This window comes from Falco peregrinus, chromosome 3 (genome assembly GCF_023634155.1).
Source record: "Falco peregrinus isolate bFalPer1 chromosome 3, bFalPer1.pri, whole genome shotgun sequence".
Taxonomy (NCBI): domain Eukaryota; kingdom Metazoa; phylum Chordata; class Aves; order Falconiformes; family Falconidae; genus Falco; species Falco peregrinus.
In genome coordinates, this window is record NC_073723.1 from 86388575 (window position 1) to 86410953 (window position 22379).

General features: G+C 47.3%; 1 protein-coding gene across 6 annotated transcripts in view; it reads right to left on the minus strand.

The window, feature by feature from the left end:
• The window catches only part of ADGRB1 (adhesion G protein-coupled receptor B1), a 295063-nt gene that overhangs the window by 98843 nt on the left and 173841 nt on the right, over window positions 1–22379 (minus strand). For all 6 annotated transcript variants that reach the window (XM_055800321.1, XM_055800320.1, XM_055800318.1 and 3 more), the window contains 2 exons: window positions 22262–22364; window positions 21045–21088 (listed from right to left, as the gene is read on the minus strand). In XM_055800321.1, the coding sequence (XP_055656296.1) occupies window positions 21045–21088; window positions 22262–22364 (147 nt within the window). The remainder of the gene's footprint in view (window positions 1–21044; window positions 21089–22261; window positions 22365–22379) is intronic.

The following is a 22379-nucleotide window of genomic DNA, read 5'->3' on the forward strand; positions in this document are numbered from 1 at the left end:
CTATAATCCCATGACTTCATGGGTTTAAGAAAAAAGAAAAATCATTCTCAGATTTAGCTACACTGCAAACACTGGTATCATCAGGTTGCTTCAAATGTCAGTGGGTGCATGTGACCTTGGACTACTCTCCACAATAAGTCAACATTTTATCCATGTGAGACTTTTGCCTGTGCTCTCAAAATTGTTATTGCTATCCAGACCTAAAAGCACCGTTACAGCAATTCTGTGATCCCTCCAATGTAAGAAGTCCAGGCCATACCTCCTAATCTTATTTTTGGGCAAAGTTGCCCCACTGGAGCTTTCCCACTACACCGGAATATCAGAGAAGCAAATAGTTTATTAGATATCAGGGCCGTCTTGGGAAAAGGGTGGAAACTATCTAAAGGAGCTACTACAAAAGTATCGTAAAGAGAGGCTGGGACTTTCTGAAGTTGACTTTCCCGAGTGGAGGAAAGTGTACCACTGGGACAAGAGCGGAATGGAAAGATGAGCAGTAAGATGGCTGGTCTCATTATCATATAGGGCTCCTTTCCAACAAAGGACAAGGTGAAATCAGTGAGTGATGTATCTGTCTCTCTCCCACCCCTATGTGACATTCACAGCTGCTTATCCAAGGCTTTGCAGGACCATTCTCTTCAGGGGCAGCTCTGCGGGTGTCCTTGACTAGAGAGTTTGCATGCAAGTATTTTGGCAGGTCTTGCAAAGAAAGAACAGGAACCAGGACTGTGCTGAATGGGCTGTCACCCACTTAGTGTACCACACTGCACAACCCTCCTGAAATCACCTGGTTCAGCAAACGTGTAGAAAGAGTATGTGTTCCAGCCAGTCACGAAAATGTTCAGCTTACCCTCTCAGCTTCCACATCAGTTTTACAGCTGTAATTTCTCAATTACCATGAAAAGTCTGAGACCTTGTAGACTTGTGGCTGGTTATGCAGTTAGTCCCTCTCATGCTACGAAGACTCAACACTGGATCATAGTCCAAAAGATGGGACTCTGCTTTTCTGTTTAGAAAAAGATGTGGCTCCACACCAGGCATTAACCTGTAGGTGGTCCAGGCAACCCTCTTTCTCTGTCTTGTACCACAGCCAGTCATCCTATGATCATTTCTGAGAAACTGGGAAAGTTTCCTGGTTACACAGAAAACAATATCAAGGTACCAAAGTGATAAGCAGCAGCCTGTGCTTCGCATGTACTGAAAAAGTTCAGGGAAAATTCTCAGAGGAACTGAGCACATTAGCCAAGTACACCATTTTCTATGCCTGGACATCATGGTCCCATGGGAAAGGGAGCTTGGGAAGAAGGTGATAAATGCTTCTGCTGAGTGTACCAGATGCCAAAATAAATGTAAGACATTACAGCCAGTAGTATAACAAGCTGGAAACACTCCCTTTGGCTAGTCAAGGATGTACAAATGCACTTGCTTTAAAGGCAGGGAGAGCAATACAAACACCTCGTAAGAGATATTTCAAACGCTCCTTAGGGTATGGCCAGGCTGCCTCAGACACATCAGCATCTATGTCTTGTTCACTGTTCAGTATGGTATCTTCTTAGATGACCCCAATGGAGCCTAAAATGGCTTGGAGCTCCCTGCCAAACCCTCAGCCAGAGTTCAGGGGAGCAGAAGGATGGTTAGCTGCATGAGGAGATGACCAAAACCATCACCCCATGCTTGCTTAACACAAAATCCTGACAATGACAAAGCAGCAGGCTTGTCCACCTGGGGATTTTGAACATTGCTCTGGTGCATGCAACTGAAAGGAAAAGGGAAAATGAAAGTGTGTTACTAGCTCTGAACAAAGAAACCACTTCACTCCCAGCTCTGGTTGAGATAGAAACATAAAATCATAGAGTCATTTAGGTTGGAAAAGACCTTTGAGATCATCAAGTTGAACCGTTAATCCACGACTGCCAAGTCCACCACTAAACCATGTCTGTAAGTACCACATCTATAGAATCACCATCCCACCACCTCCCTGAACAACACTTTCAGTAAAGAAATGTTTCCTAATATCCAATCTAAACCGCCCCAGGCATAATCTGAAGCCATTTCACCTTCTCCTGCTGCTTGTTATCTAGAAAAGCCTGATGCACTCCTGCCTACAGCCTCCTTTCCAGGTAGTTGTAGAGAGCAATAAGGTCCCCCTGAGTCTCCTCCTCTCCAGGCTAAACAGCCCCAGTTCCCTCAGCTGCTCCTCACAAGACTTGTGTTCCAGACCCTTCACCAGCTCCGTTGCCCACCTCTGGACACGCTCCAGGGCCTCAATGTCTTTCTTGTAGTGAGGGGCCCAAACTGAACACAATATTCAAGTTGCAGCCTCTCCAGTGCTGAGCACAGGGGGACGATCACTGCCCTGGTCCTGCTGGCCACACTGTTGCTGATACAAGCCAGGATGCTGTTGGCCTTCTTGGCCACCTGGGCACACTGCTGGCTCATGGTCAGCCGGCTGTCAGCCAGCACACACAGGACCTTTTCCACCAGGCAGCTTTCCAGCCGCTCTGCCCCAAACCTGTAGTGTTACACTGGGTTGCACAGGGTTGTGGTGTGCCAGGTGCAGGACCCGGCACTGAGCTGTGTTGAACCTCATACAGCTGGCCTTGGCCCACCTATCCAGCCTGTCCAGATCCCTCTGCAGAGCCTTCCTACCCTCCAGCAGGTCAACACTCCCCCTACCCTCCACTTTGGTGTCATCTGCAAACTCACTGAGGGTACACTTGATCTCCTCGTCCAGATCATTGATGAAGATATTAAACAGGACTGGACCCAGCACTGAGCCCTGGGGAACACCACTTGTGACCAGCCACGGGCTGGATGTAACTTCGCTCCCTACCACTCTTCAGGTTCGTCCATCCAGCCAAGTTTTAACCCAGCACAGAGCACACCCATCCAAGCCGTGAGCAGCCAGTTTCTCTGGGAGAATGTTGTGGGAAACACTGTCCAAAGCCTTACTAAGGTCCTGGTAGACAACATCCACAGCCTTTCCCTCATCCACCAAGCAGGTCATCTTGCCATATAACGAGATCAGGTTTGTCAAGCAGGACCTGCCTTTCACAAGCCCATGCTGGCTGGGCCTGATCCCCTGGTTGTCCTGCACATGCTGCATGATGGCACTCAGGATGATCTGCTCCACAATCTTCCCCAGCACCAATGTCAGGCTGACAGGCCCGTGGTTCCCCAGATACTCCTTCCTGCCCTTCTTGTAGATGGGCATCACACTGGCAAACCTCCAGTCTTCTGGGACCTCCCAGATTAGCCAGGACTGTTGACAAACTATGGAGAGTGGCTTGGTGAGCTCCTCTGCCAGCTGTCTCAGCACCCTCGGGTGGATCCCACCCAGGCCCATAGACTGAGGCCTGTCTAAGTGGAGCAGCAGGTCACTGACCGTTTCCTAGTGGACCATGGGGACTTCATTCTGCTCCTCCTTGTCCCTGTCTTCCAGCTCAGGAGGCTGAGTACCCTGAGGGCAACTCATTTTACTACTGAAGACTGAGCAAGGGCATTAAGTACCTCAGCCTCTTCCTCACCCTTTGTGGCAATGTTCTGCACCACATCCAATAAAGGACAAGGATTATCCTTGGCCCTCCTTTTGTTTCTAATGTATTTTGTAAAAACATCTTTTGTTATCTTTTACAGCGGTGGCCAGCCCGAGTTCCAGCTGGGCTTTCGCCTCTCTAATCTTCTCCCTGCATATCCTTGTGACATCCTTATACTCCCCCAACCACTTGTGCTCTCTTTTTTTCAGCATCCCTGTCTCTAAAATGGCCCTAGCAATCTTGATGCTCTTCCCAGCTTGTCATGGCAAAGTCAGGGACAGAGACACAGACTGCCTCTTATCTACCTATAAGCAGCACTTTGCAAAACAGCAAACAAACACTGCTGCCGATGTCCCAGCCCTGTCTCAAAGAGTACAGGAGGCCCCAGGGCCAGGTTGGGAAGAAGGATGGCTCTCTCACCACCAAAATGCTAGCTCCAGGGTATGCTGCTTCTCAGAAACCTAAATCAGAAAATTTTAATGGCTGAGTGCAAGGCTAGTGGATAAAGAGACAAAGAAAAATAAATCAGGCGGATGACAGAGGGGCTGGGAATAGGAAGAGGTAGCAGACGGTAAAAGAAATTAAATCAGGAAGCCAAATTAAGGTGCTGCAGGCAAAGATGAAGATGCTGGATTAAAGATTAACCGTAACCAAGAGGGAGATGCAGTCCTTTAAAGGTACAAATTACTTCAATGCACTTAGCAAAACCCACACAAATCGCCTAAGAATAAAGTCCTCACAGATGCAACTGGATCACAGTAACAGATATATCTGTATCTGGGAACTCTGGATAGCTTCACACTGCAGTGTTTCCAGCTGAGAAGGGGCATTAAAAGAGCAAAAGCAATCGCCCTAAAAAATGGGAAGTCCCATGCTGGCTGAGGCAAAGGAGATGGAGTGCAAGAAGTCCTTTGAGAAAGGCTTGGCACTGTACAGACAAGGTCTGGGGGTATTTTGAAATTATTCTGAACCCAGGGGAGCTGCTGAGCCCTTTGGGGCTATCTGTTCATTGAGCATTTCCTAATTTATCTCTTGCCAAATAACTCCAAAGGAATGGTGAGCAAGCTCAAAGTGAAAGCACACCTTTCCCACCTGCTTCTTTGCAGCTGAAAGCAAGAGAGGTCAGCAAACAGCCCCATCAAACTGCAAGCCAGTGAAGCAGGTCACCCTCGGGCTCAGCCGCTGGGCACAGAAGATACTTGTCCCATCACGACACATTGTGTTTGCACCATTTCACATCATTGCTCTGGGATTGCCGGGAGAAAGGTCGCTTTTGCATTGCCACCTCCTTTTAGCACAAGCAACTCACATTCCACGGTGGAGCATCTAAGACGTGAGAGTACAGAGGTGGGTGGACGAATTGAGCGGCGGTTGTGGGGTTAAGTTTTTCAAAACCCTGAGGCATTTTTGTCATCTTTCAAACATGTTAATAGAGTTCTCCCAGGCAATACAGACTTGTTAAGGACACAGTAACAGCAGGTTACTTCTGGCTGTGTTAGCCTGCCTGTTGTGGTCCAATCCTGTTCCTCGGATAGACAGAGTTTGGAATCTTGCTGTTACTGGCACAGTTGTCCCATGACCAGAATGCCAGGGAAACACCAAAAATAAAATCAAGACCCGCTTCAGGCCTACAGCTGGACATCAGTGAGCTCTGAATCAGGCCTGAGGAGGAATTAGGAGTTCAGAGAGCCAGGTGATAGCAGCAAGAGGCAGGCACACACACACATGCACACAGGGATGCTGCTCTGTAGACGAGAAGGTTTAGTCAGTGTCAGTTCAGCTAGCTGCACTTTTTTCTCTGCCAGTGCTTTTCTTTGCTCTTTCCTTTCCCTTTGGCCTCCTTTTCTTCTGCACTCTGCAAAATGAGCATTTCATGGAAGTGGGGCAGCCAAAAGAAGTGGAGCTGACAGCCCCTTGAATAGGTGGAATGCCTCCCTCATTCCCAGTTCAAATTTCAGAAAGCAACGTCTGCCCATTCCTGAAGGTCATTTGGATTTGGATCCTGGTTCAGGGATGCTGCATTGCTGTTTGCCACCTCCTCGTTGTTATTCTGTGTCTATAGCCACTATAGATGTTCTGTCAAATTATATGCTAGTTTGTTACAGGTTTGGGGCGGTAGAGGGTAAGTAAAATGTAAAGCAATCCACAAAAGCCCACCCTGGTGGGACCAGGGTGACTTGTACTTTGTCTTATGTGGGTGTATAAAGGAATCTACTGGAGGATTTGCTTTGGATTTACATTAGCAGAAGAAGAGGAAACCGCTGGGAAATAAAGATGATGCTAATGCAATGAGGGGGCTGGTGTACTATGTCTAAATAAATGCTAATAAATAAATGCTAATGTTTAAGATTGTGCTGCCCCCTCTCCTTGAACAACCTGTTCCCAGCCCTCCTGGGTGCTGATCAGATGGTTTCTCAGCAGGGATCGATGTAAACAGCTCCCTGGTGGGCAGGACCCAGATCAATCAGAGGGAGAGGGTGAGATCCCTCAGCAGGGCTGCGCTGCTCAGCTGGGAACTGAGAGGTGGCTGGATTTGTCGATTCCCTTTCAGCCCCAAGCCACGCTGCTGGGAATGGTACCTTGTCACAATTTGACATGCATGACAGCAGTGAGGATGCAGGGATGCAGAAAGCCACCAATAGCAAAGCTCAGGTTTGTAGTGAAACTAGGGAGCAGTGGAGAAACTTCGCCAGCCTGCTAAAAGCCTGCTGGACTGGCAGGAGGCTGAAACACAGATCAAGCTTAAGACCTGCAAAGCTGGCAGAGGTTTTCCTGCTGGAAGATTTCCCCACCATGCAAGAGCATGTGGACAGTGTGACTGTTGTCGGGTCTGCCCTAATTCCTACTTTCCCCTGCCGATGGATCTGGCTGGAAGAAAAGACATGCCAGACCGGCAGGCATAGCACCCCAGCCCTTAACAAAAAGCAGGAATAAGGAGCAGGTGCTGAGCAGAGCGACACAGATCTGCTTGTGCTTTTCTCAGGAAAGCAGGTCACAGAGGAGGAGGGGGAGTCATTTGCTCTTTGCTGCTGAAAATGTATTTAACCAAAGCTACGCTGGTAACCAAACACTCTGCCAGCCGCTGGAACTCATACAAAGAGGGATTGCTATCAAAACCTTTTAGACCCACTTTCTGCTAATGAAAATGGCTTTCTGAGATGCAGGGTGTGGAAACCTCCCTCCTCCCAGCAACATTTCTTCATTAAGCTTTCTCCTTCCTCCTCCCCATCCTGCCTTATCTCTGTACATCTGGGTAACACAAAGGACAGAGTGCTCCCCAAGAAGCCCAGACAGCAGATTTTATCTCACAGCTCCAGCAACACCCTTACGCTCAGCCAACCAAATTGTCCAAACTGGACAGATGTTGCAGCATCTGTGCAAACTCGCACTCAACTGTCTGCTGTATTTTATGTGCTGAGGTTCAACCAAGTTGCAGTGGCAGGCTTTGGAGGGACTCAAAGAGTATTCATTCAACAGGGAATTTCTGACTTCCCAGTTAGTAGGAAGACATGGAAATACTCCTCAGCTAATTAAATACCTGCCAATTACAAGGCAGCACAAAGGATGACTGTGCTGGCTAAAGCAATCTATACTGAAAAATGTCTGTGCTGTCCCATCTGTGGTTTGCAGCACTGGGAATGGCTTTTATTGCCAAAATTGCCAATTGTGCAACAGAAGGCATAGTCCTAGGGGTGAAGTGTCCTTTTTTTCCTGCCCATTCATTCACCCCGATCTGCCCAACAATAATACACACACACACCAGTGCCAAACACATCTGCCATTGCCTCCTCCCCTGGCAGACTGATCACTAAAGCCCTGCTTTTGCACCTCCACCTCCTGCAGACCTGTGCAGATTCCTTGGGCTCTGGTTCCATGCTGCAACGTCCTTGCAGAGTGCGAACCAGCTTCTGCTAGTCAAAGGCACTGACTTGTGATACAGCCTTCCACAGAGCCTGGAGGGAGCAGGATTGGGTCTATAGCTCCCAAGCTGGGAAACTCAGCAGTCCTGCTGAGACTTGCTGAGATCTCAGGTATTAAGCTGGTAACAACAAAGTGCACTCAACCCTCTTGGTACTCTCTTTCCTGAGATCTGGGGGAGGTACAGACTGTGGAAATAAGCCAGCTAGTATCACCACCGCAGCTGAAATGCAGAATCCCAGCAGGAAGCTTTTATCTTCTGGTTCAGCAGAGCTGCACATTGCCAGGGTGTTGCCTCCAAAAGCCAAGCTGGCACCTGGAGCCAGGAGCCTCCAAAAAAGGAGATCAACCTGGACTTGCAGAGGGTGAATAAGGGGGATTCCTGCTGCTGCAGCTCTCTCCAGCCCAGCTGGGAAAGTGGGGACAGGGAAATGTCCAGAGGAGAGAAGCAAATGACCATCAGCAATAGAAATAAAGTTGCTCAGCTTTTCCCTAAGGAATAAATAGTGGAGACTTCTGGAGATCAAAGGGCATCCAAGTGTATGCATGTGTGTGTAGAGGCAATGAAGTCGATCAGAACATTTTATTTGACACTCAGGGGTCCTGAAGGGGAAAAGGTTTGGAAACCACAGTGCTAAGGCGTGTGCTGGTACAGCCTTGTTGTATTCTTCCCAACCTGCCCAAATGCCCTCCTCCAGCACTGCTGGCTGGTGAATCAAGGTCTTCCACACACACTGAACAGCAAGTAGACAGGTAGGTTAGGACCAAAGTGATGAAGCTACTGGTCCCAGCCTTCACCTGTCCAAGGGTAACAGAACTAAGCAGGAAATTTACAGTGGATGTGATAGCTCCCACTCCATCCTCCTGTTTGTTCTTTCTTTCTTTCCTCAGATGACAAGTGATGTCAGAGTGAAGGAGTACTTCTCATGAGCTGGGGGGCTCCCTGGCCACCTCTTCTGATGGCTTTCCTTGGAGGGAGGCCAGGAGAACAAAAGTGCTTTTTGCAAGTCCTGTGTTCCGGGGACCTGAGAGCAGGTCCCCACATGACTTCTGCTTCAGAGCAGCAGAAATGTTCTGAGAGTTACTGTCAGTTTTGCTGCATTTTGAAGCCATCTTAACCGTGAAAGACTCAAAAGCAAAGTGACACTTGTCATTAGACCGACAGTGCTTTCTCCTGCCTTTTCTGTTCACCAAAACTCTCCTAAAATATTAATCTGGGTAATGGCAAATGTTAAAGAAACTTCAGAACTGTAAGTGACCTAGAAAAGGAGGTTTTTTGCTCAGCTTTAGTTGCAACAACAGCATATTGAAGGCTGTGAAATACTCAGGCATGACAGTAATCGGAGTCATGTAAGTCCTGTTTCACAGACTGCGGCAACAGCTCTTTACTGCTGCTGAAGATGTAACAGGCAGGACAATCTCAGCTGCTTTCCAGATCCCAGGAGGAACCGGCAGAGTTGGCAATTAGCAAAAGCATCTTTTGCACTTGTAAACTGAATGAATAGGGTGGAAATGAACTGGGAAGCAGGGACATGCCCATTGCCGTGATGCCATTTCTAACAATACTTCTGAGATGTCATTGCCTGAGTGGAGAGAAATGCAGCAGCCTCCGAGAAGCAGGGGTAGAGGTGGGGATTTTTTTTATAGCTACGTAAAAAAACCAACCAAACAAACAAAAAAACCAAACAAAAAAACAAGATCAAAACAATTTTTATCCTACAAACATAATACTCCTGAGAACACTGTGGTGGGATGCACCTCCCCATCATTTCAGACTTGACTTAAGGAAGAATTTCTTTACAGAGAGGGTGGTCAAACACTGGAACAGGCTTTCTAGAGAGGTGATCAATGCCCCATGCCTGTCAATGTTTAACAGACATTTGGACAGTGCCCTTAATAATTTTTGGGCAGCTCTGGTCAGGCAGTTGGACTAGATGATCATTGTAGGTTCCCTCCAACTGAAAATTGAACTGCTCTGTTCTGTTCTGTTCCGTTCATTTCTGTTCTGTTCTGATCTGATCTGTTCTGTTCCGCTCCATTCCATTCATCATTTCTATATCATTCCTTGTGTGGGCACTGGGGCCCCTGTGTGACTGTTCCATCATGCTGAGCCAATGCCAATTCTGACCTGTAGGTTGTTTCCTCCCGTGCCCTGTCACAGAAGTCTCAGTCAAAACACGTTCAACCTCCCCCCTCATCCTAAGTTGTTTCTCTTGAGGATGGACAGCAGATTCTTTGCTGGGACTAATCAGTGCAACTTTAATGACTGCAGAGATGATAGGGTTGCAATACAGCTGCAGCTGTGTGTGTGCTACAGCCTTTCCTTTCACTGCACTCACACTGGCTCCCCATGTGCTGGCATGTGTAAATTACACCTTAGGCATCAAAAATCCCTTCCTTCCATGTAACTTTGCAGGTGAAGGATGATTTTCCCAGCCAGGACCCAGATCTTGCAGTAATATTTAGACACAGGAAGCTTCCTCCATCTCCTTGCATTGCTGTGTGTGCAGCAGCTCCAAGACACTTTTTTCTTGAAGCTGCCTGGATTTGGGGTATTTGCATTGCAGTGCTCTGCCTCACTCATCATGACCAGTAACTAAACAGGCTGTTGGCACATGGTGTTAAATGTCATCGAACTCTCCAGGAGTCCTTTGACCAATGCATGGGACACATGGACGGGAAAAGGTTTGCCTGAACGCGGCAGACTTCTCAATAACAGTGATACATTACTGCAGCTTTCATTTATGGAAGATCAAAGACAAAGATACTCCTCTCATAGCCAAAAGACCTGCAAACAGCCTTTAGCAGCACTTGTGCCCCAGCCTCAGATTAAGGTTGAAATCAGAACAAAAAATCACATGCATATTGATAATCCCTGCGCCACATCCTGTAGAGTGCCCTTGAAGTTGTCAGGAGCCTTGCTGAGGTTTGAAGGATGCTCAACATTCCTTAAGGTTTGACATATGATCTAAACCCACCATTAAATAATTAATGTCCACAGCTAAAAAAAGGGTAGCATTCTGCTGGATCCTTGCCTCCTCTGGGCTCTTGTTCTCCCAATACAGGACATAGCTAACATTTTATTCAGAGCCACCAGCACAGCCATAAGAGAGGACAGGAGATCTGAGTTGTGGCTCAGCTCTGATCTCCCTTGGTGACAGTAGATAAATCACTCCCTTGGTTTCTCCTTCCCCACCTGCAAATGACAGCAGCTAGGTTTTTGAGGAGAGCCCATAATTCATCCATGCAATTATTATGACCCTTTCCGTTTTTGTCCCCTTGGCTAGGTGGTGGTAGATTGGATACATCACCAAAAGCTGAGGGGAACTGATATACTTCCCACCTACTTTGCTGCCCCTACTTCCATCCACACCAGAAAGACAGACTGTCCTCAAGCCTGCAGAACTCACCTCAGGAAGATCTAGGCTCTTGCTAGGTCAGGCTTAGGGCCACCCTGCCAGGCACCGCGCTCTGGCAGATGGTGAATTTGTTCCTTGGCTGTCCATCAGAGACAGGCAGCAACTCCCTTTGCCTGACTTACCACCCCATGGACATTGCACATATACATTAAACCATCTTGAGAGGCAGCTCTGGTCTAAAGCAGAGGGCAGCTCCAGGAGATTAATACACGTCTTCCAAAGGGTCATTATTGTAATTGAACTGAAGTATCTGCAAAGCCCTGGAAAGAGCTTTGACAAGTCTGAAAATTGTTATATCCCATGTAATGGGGCTTTCTGACCTTGGCGCATCAGTTGTTTTTCTTTCTGTAGCTCCTGACTGAGGGTTAAAGTGGATCCCAATAAATCAAATGGTCAGGGCAAAGAGGATGTGTCCTCTCTGGGAGGAGAGCTTTGCTCATTGCCTTCCAGGAGGGCTCAGCATTGACTGTCCTAGGGGTCTGCCTGCACCTGCTTCTCCCACTCGGGCAGCAGGTCGGCTGCAAGACATCAGTTCTCCCTGCAGTGGGAGAGGCTGCCGTGCTCTGCATCAAGCCAGCTGTCAGAGCAGGCTGGATGCTGCATTCATTCGCTAATCTGCTCTGCCACGCAGCTGAGGCAGCCACCGTTAGCTGAGGCAGCCGGTGGGATGCGCAGGCTGGTGTCCTGTGCCATTGCGTGCTCAGCCTTGCAGTGATTGCCCTGAGCCTCCCTAGTCCCATTCTACTTCATGAAAACTAAAATTCACATTACGATACTCGCTGCTGCTCACACAACCGATGCGTGATGGGCACAGCTGACACGTGAGCTCATTCGGCATGGATGACCAGTTCAATCATAAAGCTCTTGTTTAGATATTCATTTTTCAGTGATAAATAATAATACTTATTTTTGCTATTTACTATCACTAAATGGAGCTCCGTGTTGCTAGGTTTCATGACATTTAGAAGAGCTGTCTGATGTTATTAGCACAGTAGATTCAGGGAAAACTGAGGCACAAAGCTTACACTGATTTGCCCAGACACACAGAAAGTTCATCATTAGATGAAGACTGTATCCACGGCACAGTGTCCTGTTTTCACTGCTATATTTTAGCTGAACATCCCACCTCCCAGTGCAGTGCACAAGCAGTCAGGTGAAAATGAAAACAAGTCTTTTTCTCCTCTTTAAAAACAGAGGCAAACCTTCCCCCTCCTTATTCATGGTGTGTCAGCTCTCAGCACTTTCCCTCCACATCCATCAGTCCTACCCAGCCTTGAGCAATGATGTGGACTCATAAACCTGTCTCTGCACCCTGACCATTTCCCATGGGCTCCCATCATGAAAGTGAGAGCTCTGCATGCTGTCTGGGGCTGGTCAGCATCCCCACTATGGGGAAATCCATTGCCTGGTCTATGGAATATGTGCTGGTGGTTTTTTGTGGCTGATGCACAGAGCAGACGAGAGACCTGCTAAGCATACCAGCTTAGGAGGGGTTTCTTCAGCCCAGTTATTAAAGATCAAGAACAAACTCTTGCATGTTTGTCAAAACATTTTAAGAAATACTAACCCCCCCAGATTTTAGCAAGCTTGATTTATTGTGATTATGACGGTTACCACTGTGTTTCTGGCTCCCATGCTGGTGTAGTTCATGTGTTTATTATAAAACAAGGAATTTTAAGAAATTCATTTGAACTTGCCTCAGTCTTGCAAGGAAGTTGAGCAAAGGAGCTTGATGGGGAAACTGTTTCTTGTTTCTTAACAGAAACACATGTTCTTAACAGAAACACATAGCACGTAACCTGCTTGAGCATCTACCTAGCGCTGATGGTCTGTGCTTTGAACAACCCTAGACCTGAGATAACTTGTGGTCATAACACACCCTCCTCACATCATGCACAGGCTGTTCTACAGCATTTAGCTTCCAGTAAAGCCAAACAATGCTCCAGAGGATACAGACCTGATATCCTCAGGAAGATGGTAGGAACTGCATGTTTATGGACAGAACCATTTGGGAAGTCCTGATCTAGATCCAGACAGGTTTTTGTGTGTTCATAAAAGGAGGATAAAACCAATCCAGCAAAGAAGTACAGTGAGGTACGGTGACTCCACTCTGAATTTTACACACAGAAGGTGCTGATCATCCAGGTAGTGCAGGTGTTTGTCTCTCTCCTATGTACCTGAGCCTATTTTGAAGTTGCTTTAAAACTGCACCCAGCTGGCTATTGAGTCATTGGAATCAGAACACACCAAGGGTAGGCTTCAAGTTTCCACAGCCTCCTTTCCCCTCCATACACTTAAAGGTCTGAGGCTGTGAATCAGAGCTCTCCACCTGCACATACAGATGTCTGTACCGTTATTACATTCTCAGCACATACAAGGTAACACACAGGCAATCACCAAGCAAAATGCACCAGGGAATGGGTCTGGAGTCCCTTCATGCAACCTGGGAAGTTAAGCTGGGCTTCTACCATTTGCCACCAAAAGCCACTTCCTTGGCAGCTGGCCACAGGCTGCTAAACATATACCCTCCCATCAGCAAAAGGGAACAGGAGTAAAGGGTATCGCTGCTTGAGAGCAAAGAGCTGTAAATAAAGAGAGCAGGCAAGGATGCAGTCAAAACATGCAACCCCAGTCTGGCACGCACAGCATGCGGTGCAGAGGTTTGTGTGTGCACGTTTCCCTCCACGCCTTCACATACACACTCCATTACTCCCGCCTGCATTTAAACATGTAGTGTGCTCACATAGCTGGAGACTCGTTGCATGAATGGAGGACGGCTTGGGTTAACAGCCTGATCTGGGTACTTGCATCCATTTGTACACATGCACACGTAATTTCGTGTTGCCTACACACAAACACGCATCTGTGAGTACTGCCTTGTACTTGCAGATAGCTGCACACCTCATGTCTGCTTACGTTCACACTGACACACCAACAACACCTTGCAGCCTTGACTGTGCACAGAAACACACTCACACATGTCCGTACTCACAATCCAGCACCAGCGCTCACTTGTTCCCACCCACTCACCTTTTTGTATCTTTGCACATATTTTGCACATGTGCCTTTATATGAATAGATAGCACAGGCACACATGTGGGCATACAAGCCATCCTGAACCCCACAGTGCTCTAGCTCACAGTGCACACTCAGCACTGAGATGAGGTTTTGGAATCACACCATTGAACCCAAGCTCCTTCCCGGTAGGAATGTCCTCCAGGTCTCAGTGTCTGGCGGCTGCCAGTTCTGTAAAGGGAATTAATTTATTCCATCTGTATTCCTGACCCCTTTACTGAGGAAGCAAGGGAAAAGCTGGAGCGTTTGATTCAGAGCCTCTGAATCCTCTCTTCTCTCCCCTTTTGCCTTCTGTTGAAAACCATTAAACCATGCTCTGTTGGCAGGCAGCAGAAGTCCTGTATCATGCTTCTCAGCTTCTCCTGCATCCTGTGTGGTGAAAGGCACTGGACAATAAGCCAGCTCCAGCTTTGCCAGTCCCACAGACAATGCTGACTGCTGGGCAGCAGCTCAGCAAAGGCCAAAGAAACGTAACTCCTCTCTGAAATGGGGCTAGGCACAGCCCTGCAGTCTGGTGGTACCTTGTGCCAGCTGCTTTGTGCTAACAAGGAACCACCTTTTTCCTGCAAGGCCTGGAAATTCAGGTGGCAAGGTGTTTCTAGGAAAAGGTGGCCCTGGGGTAAGGCAGATGCCTGGGAAAGTAATCCCCTGAAAGCAGTTCTGCTTGGTCCTTCCAGCAGGTTGAGCTGGGAAGCTAAATCCTCAGGCTCTAGAGGTGTGACTGGGTTTCACTGCATTAGCCCTGTTTTGTCTGCTCTCGTCCAGGGCTAAAAAGGGGCTCATGGGACCATAACTCAGTCTGCCCAGTTGCACACTGCAAGTGCAGCCAGACAGAGTGAATTAGGGGCTACTTTTAACTGGGTTTAACATAGGAGAACTAATGGGAATATTCAGATTAACCTCCCTGCACGCCCCTGCGCAGACAAGCTTTGCAAGCACAGTGCTGCCTTCTTTCACAGACATCCCCTCAATACCTCCACAGCTGCACTCAGGAGAGGCAGTGTTTGCAGCTGGAGCTAAAACTGAAGATAGTAGTTGAGGGCAATGGAGCTGGAGCAGGGGTACTGGCAAACCCCAGAACAGACACCCTGCACATGAAGAGAATGTCACTGGCAATGTTGCTCCCCCACAGCCAGCTGGATTGTTGCAGTAGAAAATATGTAATAAGTCATATGTCATGCACTGATTTCTCAAGGGGCTTTGGGGCTGTAGCAGCCTTCCCTTTCTACCTGTACCTGGGGGACCCATCTATCTTTGTCAGTGCAGACAAGCTGTGTTACTGCTTGATCTACAGCTCTGGCAGGGCCATTAATGCACTAGGTGATGGACAGAAGAAAAGGGAACCTGTTTCCTGACTTTAGAAAATTTTTCTTCAAAAGACAGGAGATGGATCAACTGACGTGATGAGCAAAAAGTGTCCATGGGATGCTATAGATATGACCCGTCCTCTGTGACACTTCTCTGTGACACTTTTCTCGTGTCAGGGAGTACTGGCAGAAATTGACCTATTGTACATGCCCTCTGAAGGAAACCAGTGAGCAGCCACCAAGACTGGGATTGCATTAAAGCCCCAGAAAACACAGAAGAGGAAACTTCATGCCTTTCTCTTTGTCCAGTGCATCAGAGGCTTTCAAGAAGTAGGATGAAGCCCACGGAGCCTACACCGTGTCCTGCTACCCATGCTGCCTTGCACCATGCATCAGTGCACAACTTGCCTGCAATCATGTGTAACGTGCAGTCAGGAATCAGAACAGCTTGGGACTCTGTAGATTAGACACTGGTCATCCCATCCTGAAAATAGGAATTTCAGGCAAAGCAGCTGCACTGCAGGACTTGTGGGACAGCTGGACCATAAACACCCTAAAGACACCAATTATCCTACAGAAAAATTGTGGTGCCTGACAGGCAATATCTCCTTCTAGGATGTTTTGGGGGCTCCTCTGAGCTGTTTCAGACAAAACAAACAAACAAAAACACCACCACAAGTTTACTATGACACTGCAGAACTCTCCCTGTGGGTTGCAATTCTGTGTGATCACCCTCAGTTCTGCCAGCCCTTGCTCCACACAGCTCTATCAACCATCCCCTTGAAGGACCATTATACGCCCTATACCTCAAGCAGTTCCTGTCTGAAAAGACCCCATGCATAGGTCTCTCCACACCATCTGTGAGCTATATATTAGGATCCTGTAAGTTTCTGAACAGGGACAGATCGACAGTCTACTTTGTTTGGCAGCATCATAAACCATCACTCCATGCAGTTGTGAACCCTTGGGGGGGATTTCTGCCTGAGCTTGGATGGGCATCAGATCCAGCCCAGAGCTGGGAGGATGCGATTTAGCCTTGTCCCACTAGCTGAGGTGCTGCTTGTCTTGCTTTCCATGCCTAACCTTGCTGCGCATGGGTCACCCTCCTAAACAGTGAGGTCTGCATTTCCTAAGTTAGATAGGTTAAAGGCTTTAATTACTAGAACAGATGATCTTTCCCAAGGGAAGGTAAGAGTGTCCTTGAATCAAACCCACAAACTCCTAAGGCACTTTCCATTCCAAGAGCAAAAAGCTTTTATGCAAATATTTTTGAAGGTTTAGAAGCCCTCTTAAGATAAGTTATTACACTATCTAGCTATTATTATTCCCTTCTTGGAGACAGAGAAGCAGAGAATAGTTGGTGGCTGGAGCCAGGCAGATTCCCTAAGAGCAAGCATTTCCTGTAGGATGAGAGGTCCCTTGGCAATGCAGACCTGCTGGATCCCACCCTCTGCATGTACGGGACTGCCTTTCACACCTGCATGGGATGACGTTCTCCCATGCACCATGAACTAAAACACAAGACCCAGATGGCAGCCTTGGTCCTTGCCATCACCAAAGCACACTGGAGGGGAGAATTAGCGTTCACCTGTGGCTGTGGGTTTGTCCATCAGTCAACCTAATCTCATGTTGCCTCTCCAGGCACTTGGTGGTTTGTGACTGTTCCTTTTCATCTCACAGCAAACCTCATCATTTCACCTGATCCCACACTCAAAGAATGCCAAACCCCAGCTCTGGAGGTCTGAGTACACAGACTCATCAGCCCCCTGGGGCAGCAGGACTCCTCTGTCACACTAAGTAGCCCCACATCTTCCAGTGCAGCCCTTGAGCAATGCTGACACCACCAACAACAAACTTTGGCAACTGTCTCCCCATTTCCCTTGCCACATGGCATCTCTGTTGTACACCAAAGCAAGTCAGACGAGAAATACAAAGCTGGTGATGGGCAAGAACATGAAAGCACATAAGATGGCTGCATCTATCAACTCCCTGCATCCCGTCCCAGCAGGAGAAAGAGCGAGTAGGAGACCAGATCCTGCCTAGGTTTTATCTTCAGCAGGGCTAAGTAGCTAATAATTACTCCAGATGAATACCCTTGGAGGAGAGCCAAAGAATCCCAAATCATTCTCCAGTTTCAACTTTCAATTTACCCAGCCAGTGCTAAGCTCATTAATCATACTTGCAGCACCCAACACAACAGAAATTAGTCCCTGATCTTCTCCCCTCTTATTTCATGACATAAGGAGTTGGGGGCAAGAGGAAGAGAAAAGAGATGGAGAGGTGCCACCCCCAAATCTAAGTCACTCAAAGGGGCTGGAATTAATAAATCAAAAATCCATTGTTAATATTACAAGCTTAAATATCTATCTAAATGCAAATGAATGAACACTCAGGGGTTCCTCCTCTTTTCTTTCTTTTCTTTTTTTTTTTTTTTTTAAGTAAGTGTTCCGTTCAACAGCTCTGTCTTGGAGGAAGCACACGGACATACGATAATTGTCTGTTCTAATTGCAATTTTACAGTTCAACCCTTCACGGCCCATGGATTTTAAGTGGCCTTTAAAGGGTTGTGGCGTGTTTTGGATGGGATTGAAAGCTCAGGTGGTTGCAGTAATTGGCAAGAGCTTTCGTGTGAGGATTACTTTGAGTTTCCTGCCTCTGTACCTGTTCAGTCACATTGGCTGCAAGGGGTTAAATCCAGAGGATGATTCACTGGAATCAAGTGGAGTTTGGATCCCCAAGATCCGAAGCCTAAGATGGTTGACTGTGAACATAAGGAAGGTCTCCCTGGCCAGCCATCCTTGGAGCACGAGCATGAAGAGCCTGCAAAAGAGCAAGCTTAAGAGACAGTGGTGTCTTCTGAGCAAGCACCACCAGGCCAGCAGGCTGGCCTGGGCTGCACAGGGAATATGGCAGGGTGAATAACAGGCAGGAAAACAAAGCTGTAAAGCCATTAAATTGGTCAGAGCTGGGAAATGGGATTTTGTGAGATTCACCCACTTGCACGACTGTCTTATGAGAACTGGTCAGTGGGGAAGCATCCAATTTAAAGAGAGGGGCGATGTGAAGGAAAAGGTGGGAGCAAAGAGGGGAATCACATAAATGTGGCTGAACCTCAAGGTTTCCTGGCTCAGAGTCACCAGTCATGGTGCCACATGCCACATACCAGGCAACAGGTCCAGATTTTAACCTAAAAATCCTTGTTCCAAACAGGAAACAATTATCCAAAACTGTGATGCAAAACCCTTGACAGCTCCAGAGTGCTGTTCAAGTCTGAGGTGAGCATTCAGGCCTGGAGAACAGGGTTTGCATGGTTTGCCTTTAATTAGACTTTCCCGGGAGGCAGTAGTGGTAGCAAGTCAGCTTTAAAATGTTGCACAAACAGCTTGGCAGCTCTTGTTGCCAGAGCTCACCAGATCTCATCTAGCTTTGGAACATCCTCTAATAAAATGTGCTGACATCAGCATTTTTGACTTTTCAGCTGCTTGAGATTGCAATGTTGGTTGAAAACACTTTCAGGTGTGCGTGCATACACACCCCCAACACACACAGAAAGCAGTCTTAGCAGCAACATTTGTGCAACCAATCTGCTGGGGTTTTGGAAACCATCCTTGACAACTGAACCACAGCATCACTGCCAAGAAATTGTGCTCAACTCTTAGCTATAAGCCCATCCTTTGATGCCATGAAGATGCAAGGATTAAAGACTGAAAGCATTCCTAAGACTCTGTACTCCCAGAGAGACAACAGGCAACTGAACAAGCTGCCAAGCCTTGGGCACAAGGATATGAGCAGCCAGACCTCCCAGGACAAGGCAGAGGTGACTGCACTGAACTGGGCAAATTTTGCTTCCAGATCAGCAATGGTAATCAAACATCTCAAACCACGTTCAGCACTGGGCAACCCTTCATCTTGCTCATAGCAGGCACTTTTCAGTGCCAGCTTTGTCAGATATTTGCCAAGCTTGAATACCACCAGTCTCTCCCAGATCCAATCATGTGCAAACTGGATTTTGCTCTTTTCTTGCTCAGACTACAGCTAATTAAATCCAACTCTGCGCATAGCAGGGAAACACCTCCATCCTTCTGGACAGAGCCATCTCTCTAGGATGTAGAAAGCCAAAACCAACGAGATGGTGTGCAGAACAGAAGGGGCATTGGTTCCAGCTTCTGCCTTTACTTGCCAAAAAATGGATTTGTATACAAGTGCTTTAATCCCATTCCATCACGGGGAGACAACAGATTTAGCAGAGCAGGCCAGCTCCTATCCAAGCATCCTCCTGAGTCTGCCCACTTATACACAAATCTCTGCTCTGGGCTGACCTACAGACTCATTCTGCTCTCTGACAGTGATACAATACAATTACTTCTTGTATTACAATAAGTAATACAATAAAATACCACCTTACTAATTTCATGAAGGTTCCCCTGCATGCTGCTGTGTCATATGGTCAGCATAGCACAAAAGGGCTCCTGCATCTACTAATGCTGGAGCAATTTGTACTACAACACAGAGGGACCGGGTTTGCCCTGGGCTACAACATGGGTGTGATTTCACAAGCAGGGAGTCCCTCTGGATCCTTCAGCTTTGCTTTGGATCCACTCGTACATGTGAAATTAATCACAGACCAACAAGAACAGTAAGCTGACTGCAAATATGTTGCCCGCCTATGTGTGTATATGCTACTTAATGGAGCATAAGAGGAGAAGAATAGAATCATTTTTCAGATGCTGCAGGTAATAATAATAAATAATAATAATAATAATAAATGCAGAGGTAGGTGCCATATGCATGAGATCTCCAGGAGAGAAACTGGCTGTAAGCAGAAAAGAAGTCAGGTTGGTCCTCAAACTGAGATGCAAAAGTCAGTGAAGTATAAACACCATTAGATCAAACACCTTGTATCCTTGTCAAGTTAACCCAGGATTTAAGGCCACACTTTCAGAGTGTACTTTATTTTTTTTCCTAAGACGCACACTCTCTGACAACTACTTCCCATATGCGGTTTATGGTCCTGGCTCTTTGTGGTAACCTGGGATTTCTTTTTTCTCTGCTGACCACAATCACGTCACTCAACACCTCCTGGTCAGCGTCAGTCACTGCAGGAACCCTAGCAGAAATCATTTCACTGTATCACAGCCGCACAACACGTACTTCACCGCTGCAGGCCGTATTTGCAACAGTGGGCTCTGATTTTGCATTACTCTCCTCATGGTGCACAGTTTGGGGTGAGCACTACACAGAGCCAAGCACTGTTGTGTCAAGTGCAGTTTAGGACAATCTGTGAAGGGCTCCACAGTCCTGGGTTTCAGTTCATGTGTTCCTCATGTGGGAGCATCCGAAACTGGAAGAGTCAAAATAAAAGGCCACTTTTGCAAAACGTAGGCTGGGGTCCAAAGCATCAAAGAAAATGCAGACTCTCCTCCCTATGACCAGAAGCACACGCAAACATCTCTGCTCCAATGCTGAGAGATGTTTCCCTGGCAGAGACCTACAATGCTCTCAGCATACAGGACCCTTCATGGTACATGCTGACAACACCTGATTGCAGAGCTTTACCTATAAGACCCAGTTCAACTGACAATAACAGACAACACAGTAAGAAGGGATGCATTTGGGTGAAGGAAGAAACACTCCCCACCAAGGCGAAGCCAGCCATGGAGTTGGAGACAAGAAAAAACTGAATCAAGAGAGCAAGGGCTGACACAGACTGACACATCACTGCTAAAATTGCAATAATTTCACCCAAAAAGAAAACGGGGTCATGAAAGTAAAGAGAAAGCCACAGAACTCACCCATCAGTTTCATCCCACAAGATGCAGGTCTGGTTGGTGGTTCCCTGCCAGGAGACAAGAAAGGAAAAAATGAAGCAAATCAGTGCTATGCTGTTTATGGGGTGTTTAGAGCTACTGGAACGAAACATGCAGGTCCTGTAGAACAGCTTCTATTACTCTAAGCATGGTGTGTCTGATACACCAGATGGGCAGTCACAGGTCTCAGTCCTTGGAATAGCCCCTTTCACCCTTGGCTTGAATGGCAAGAATACAATGGGCCTCAGCTTGTTCTGCATCAACAGCCCTGTAGAAGGCTTTGACTGTATCTTCCCTGACTCAGCCTACTGATGTTCTTCCTTTTTCCTCCCCTCACACAGAACCCTTTTGCTGTTCCCTTCTGTAAAGTGGGTCAAATACAGCATGTGCTTTTGTGGGACACCATGCTCAGAAGAGCCACAGCCCTGCAGGAGGTGGTCAGGTGTGTTTAAAGCTTCCTGGAAGAGGTTTACCACTGAATCCAGCTGCAACTGTCTTAGACCCCTTTGGAACATCCTTGCAGGAAAGTTCAAAGCAAAGACATGTTGGGTCTAATATTCGTGTTGCAGACCCTCAGGAGGACATCTGAAACCCACAAGAACAGACTTTAGGCTATGTAAATGTCCATCACATACGTCTGTTTTGGGTTGAGCAGGGGAACCTGGAGGGAATCTTCAACTGCTTTTTTAAATTACTGATCACAATGGTAATATTCATGCCTCTAGCTGCATCTGAGGACTGCAAAGAGCATTGCAAATGTTAATGGAAACAATATTTCCCCTCCTTCTTTCCCTCCTCAAGGAAGTTCATTGTTATAGCCCATTTTTTAATGAATACATAGTTCTTCTCCCGTGACCATGCCCACAATGAAATGTTGTGAATTTGGGACAAGCATGCCTGTGTTCCCTGTGCAAGCAGTGCTGTCACCCTCCTCCTGCATTGGCAATGCCTGAGCAAGGAGCACAGAGCAGGCAGGGTTTGCATGGTTGACCAATACAATGCATGCTTGGCAGTGAGCAACAAGAGGACACCAACACCAGCCTTGTCTCAAGGTGGCAGTTGAGTTAAGGTTGAAGGGCTTTGCATTGGCAAAGAGGTCTCAGGAGCCCAACAAAACCACCTCCTTCCTTGCACCAATACATTCCTGCTATGAAGAAGCAAACACGGTTGCAGGATGGTACAGGTTCCCAGGAAATACTTACATTGTACAGGTGGGAGAATTCAATTTCCAAGGGGGTGAGGAGAGACCGGGGAAATGGCTTAACTGTCACAGAGATGACTTTGGAGTTCAGAACAGTGCCGTTCCTGGGAAGAAGAGGA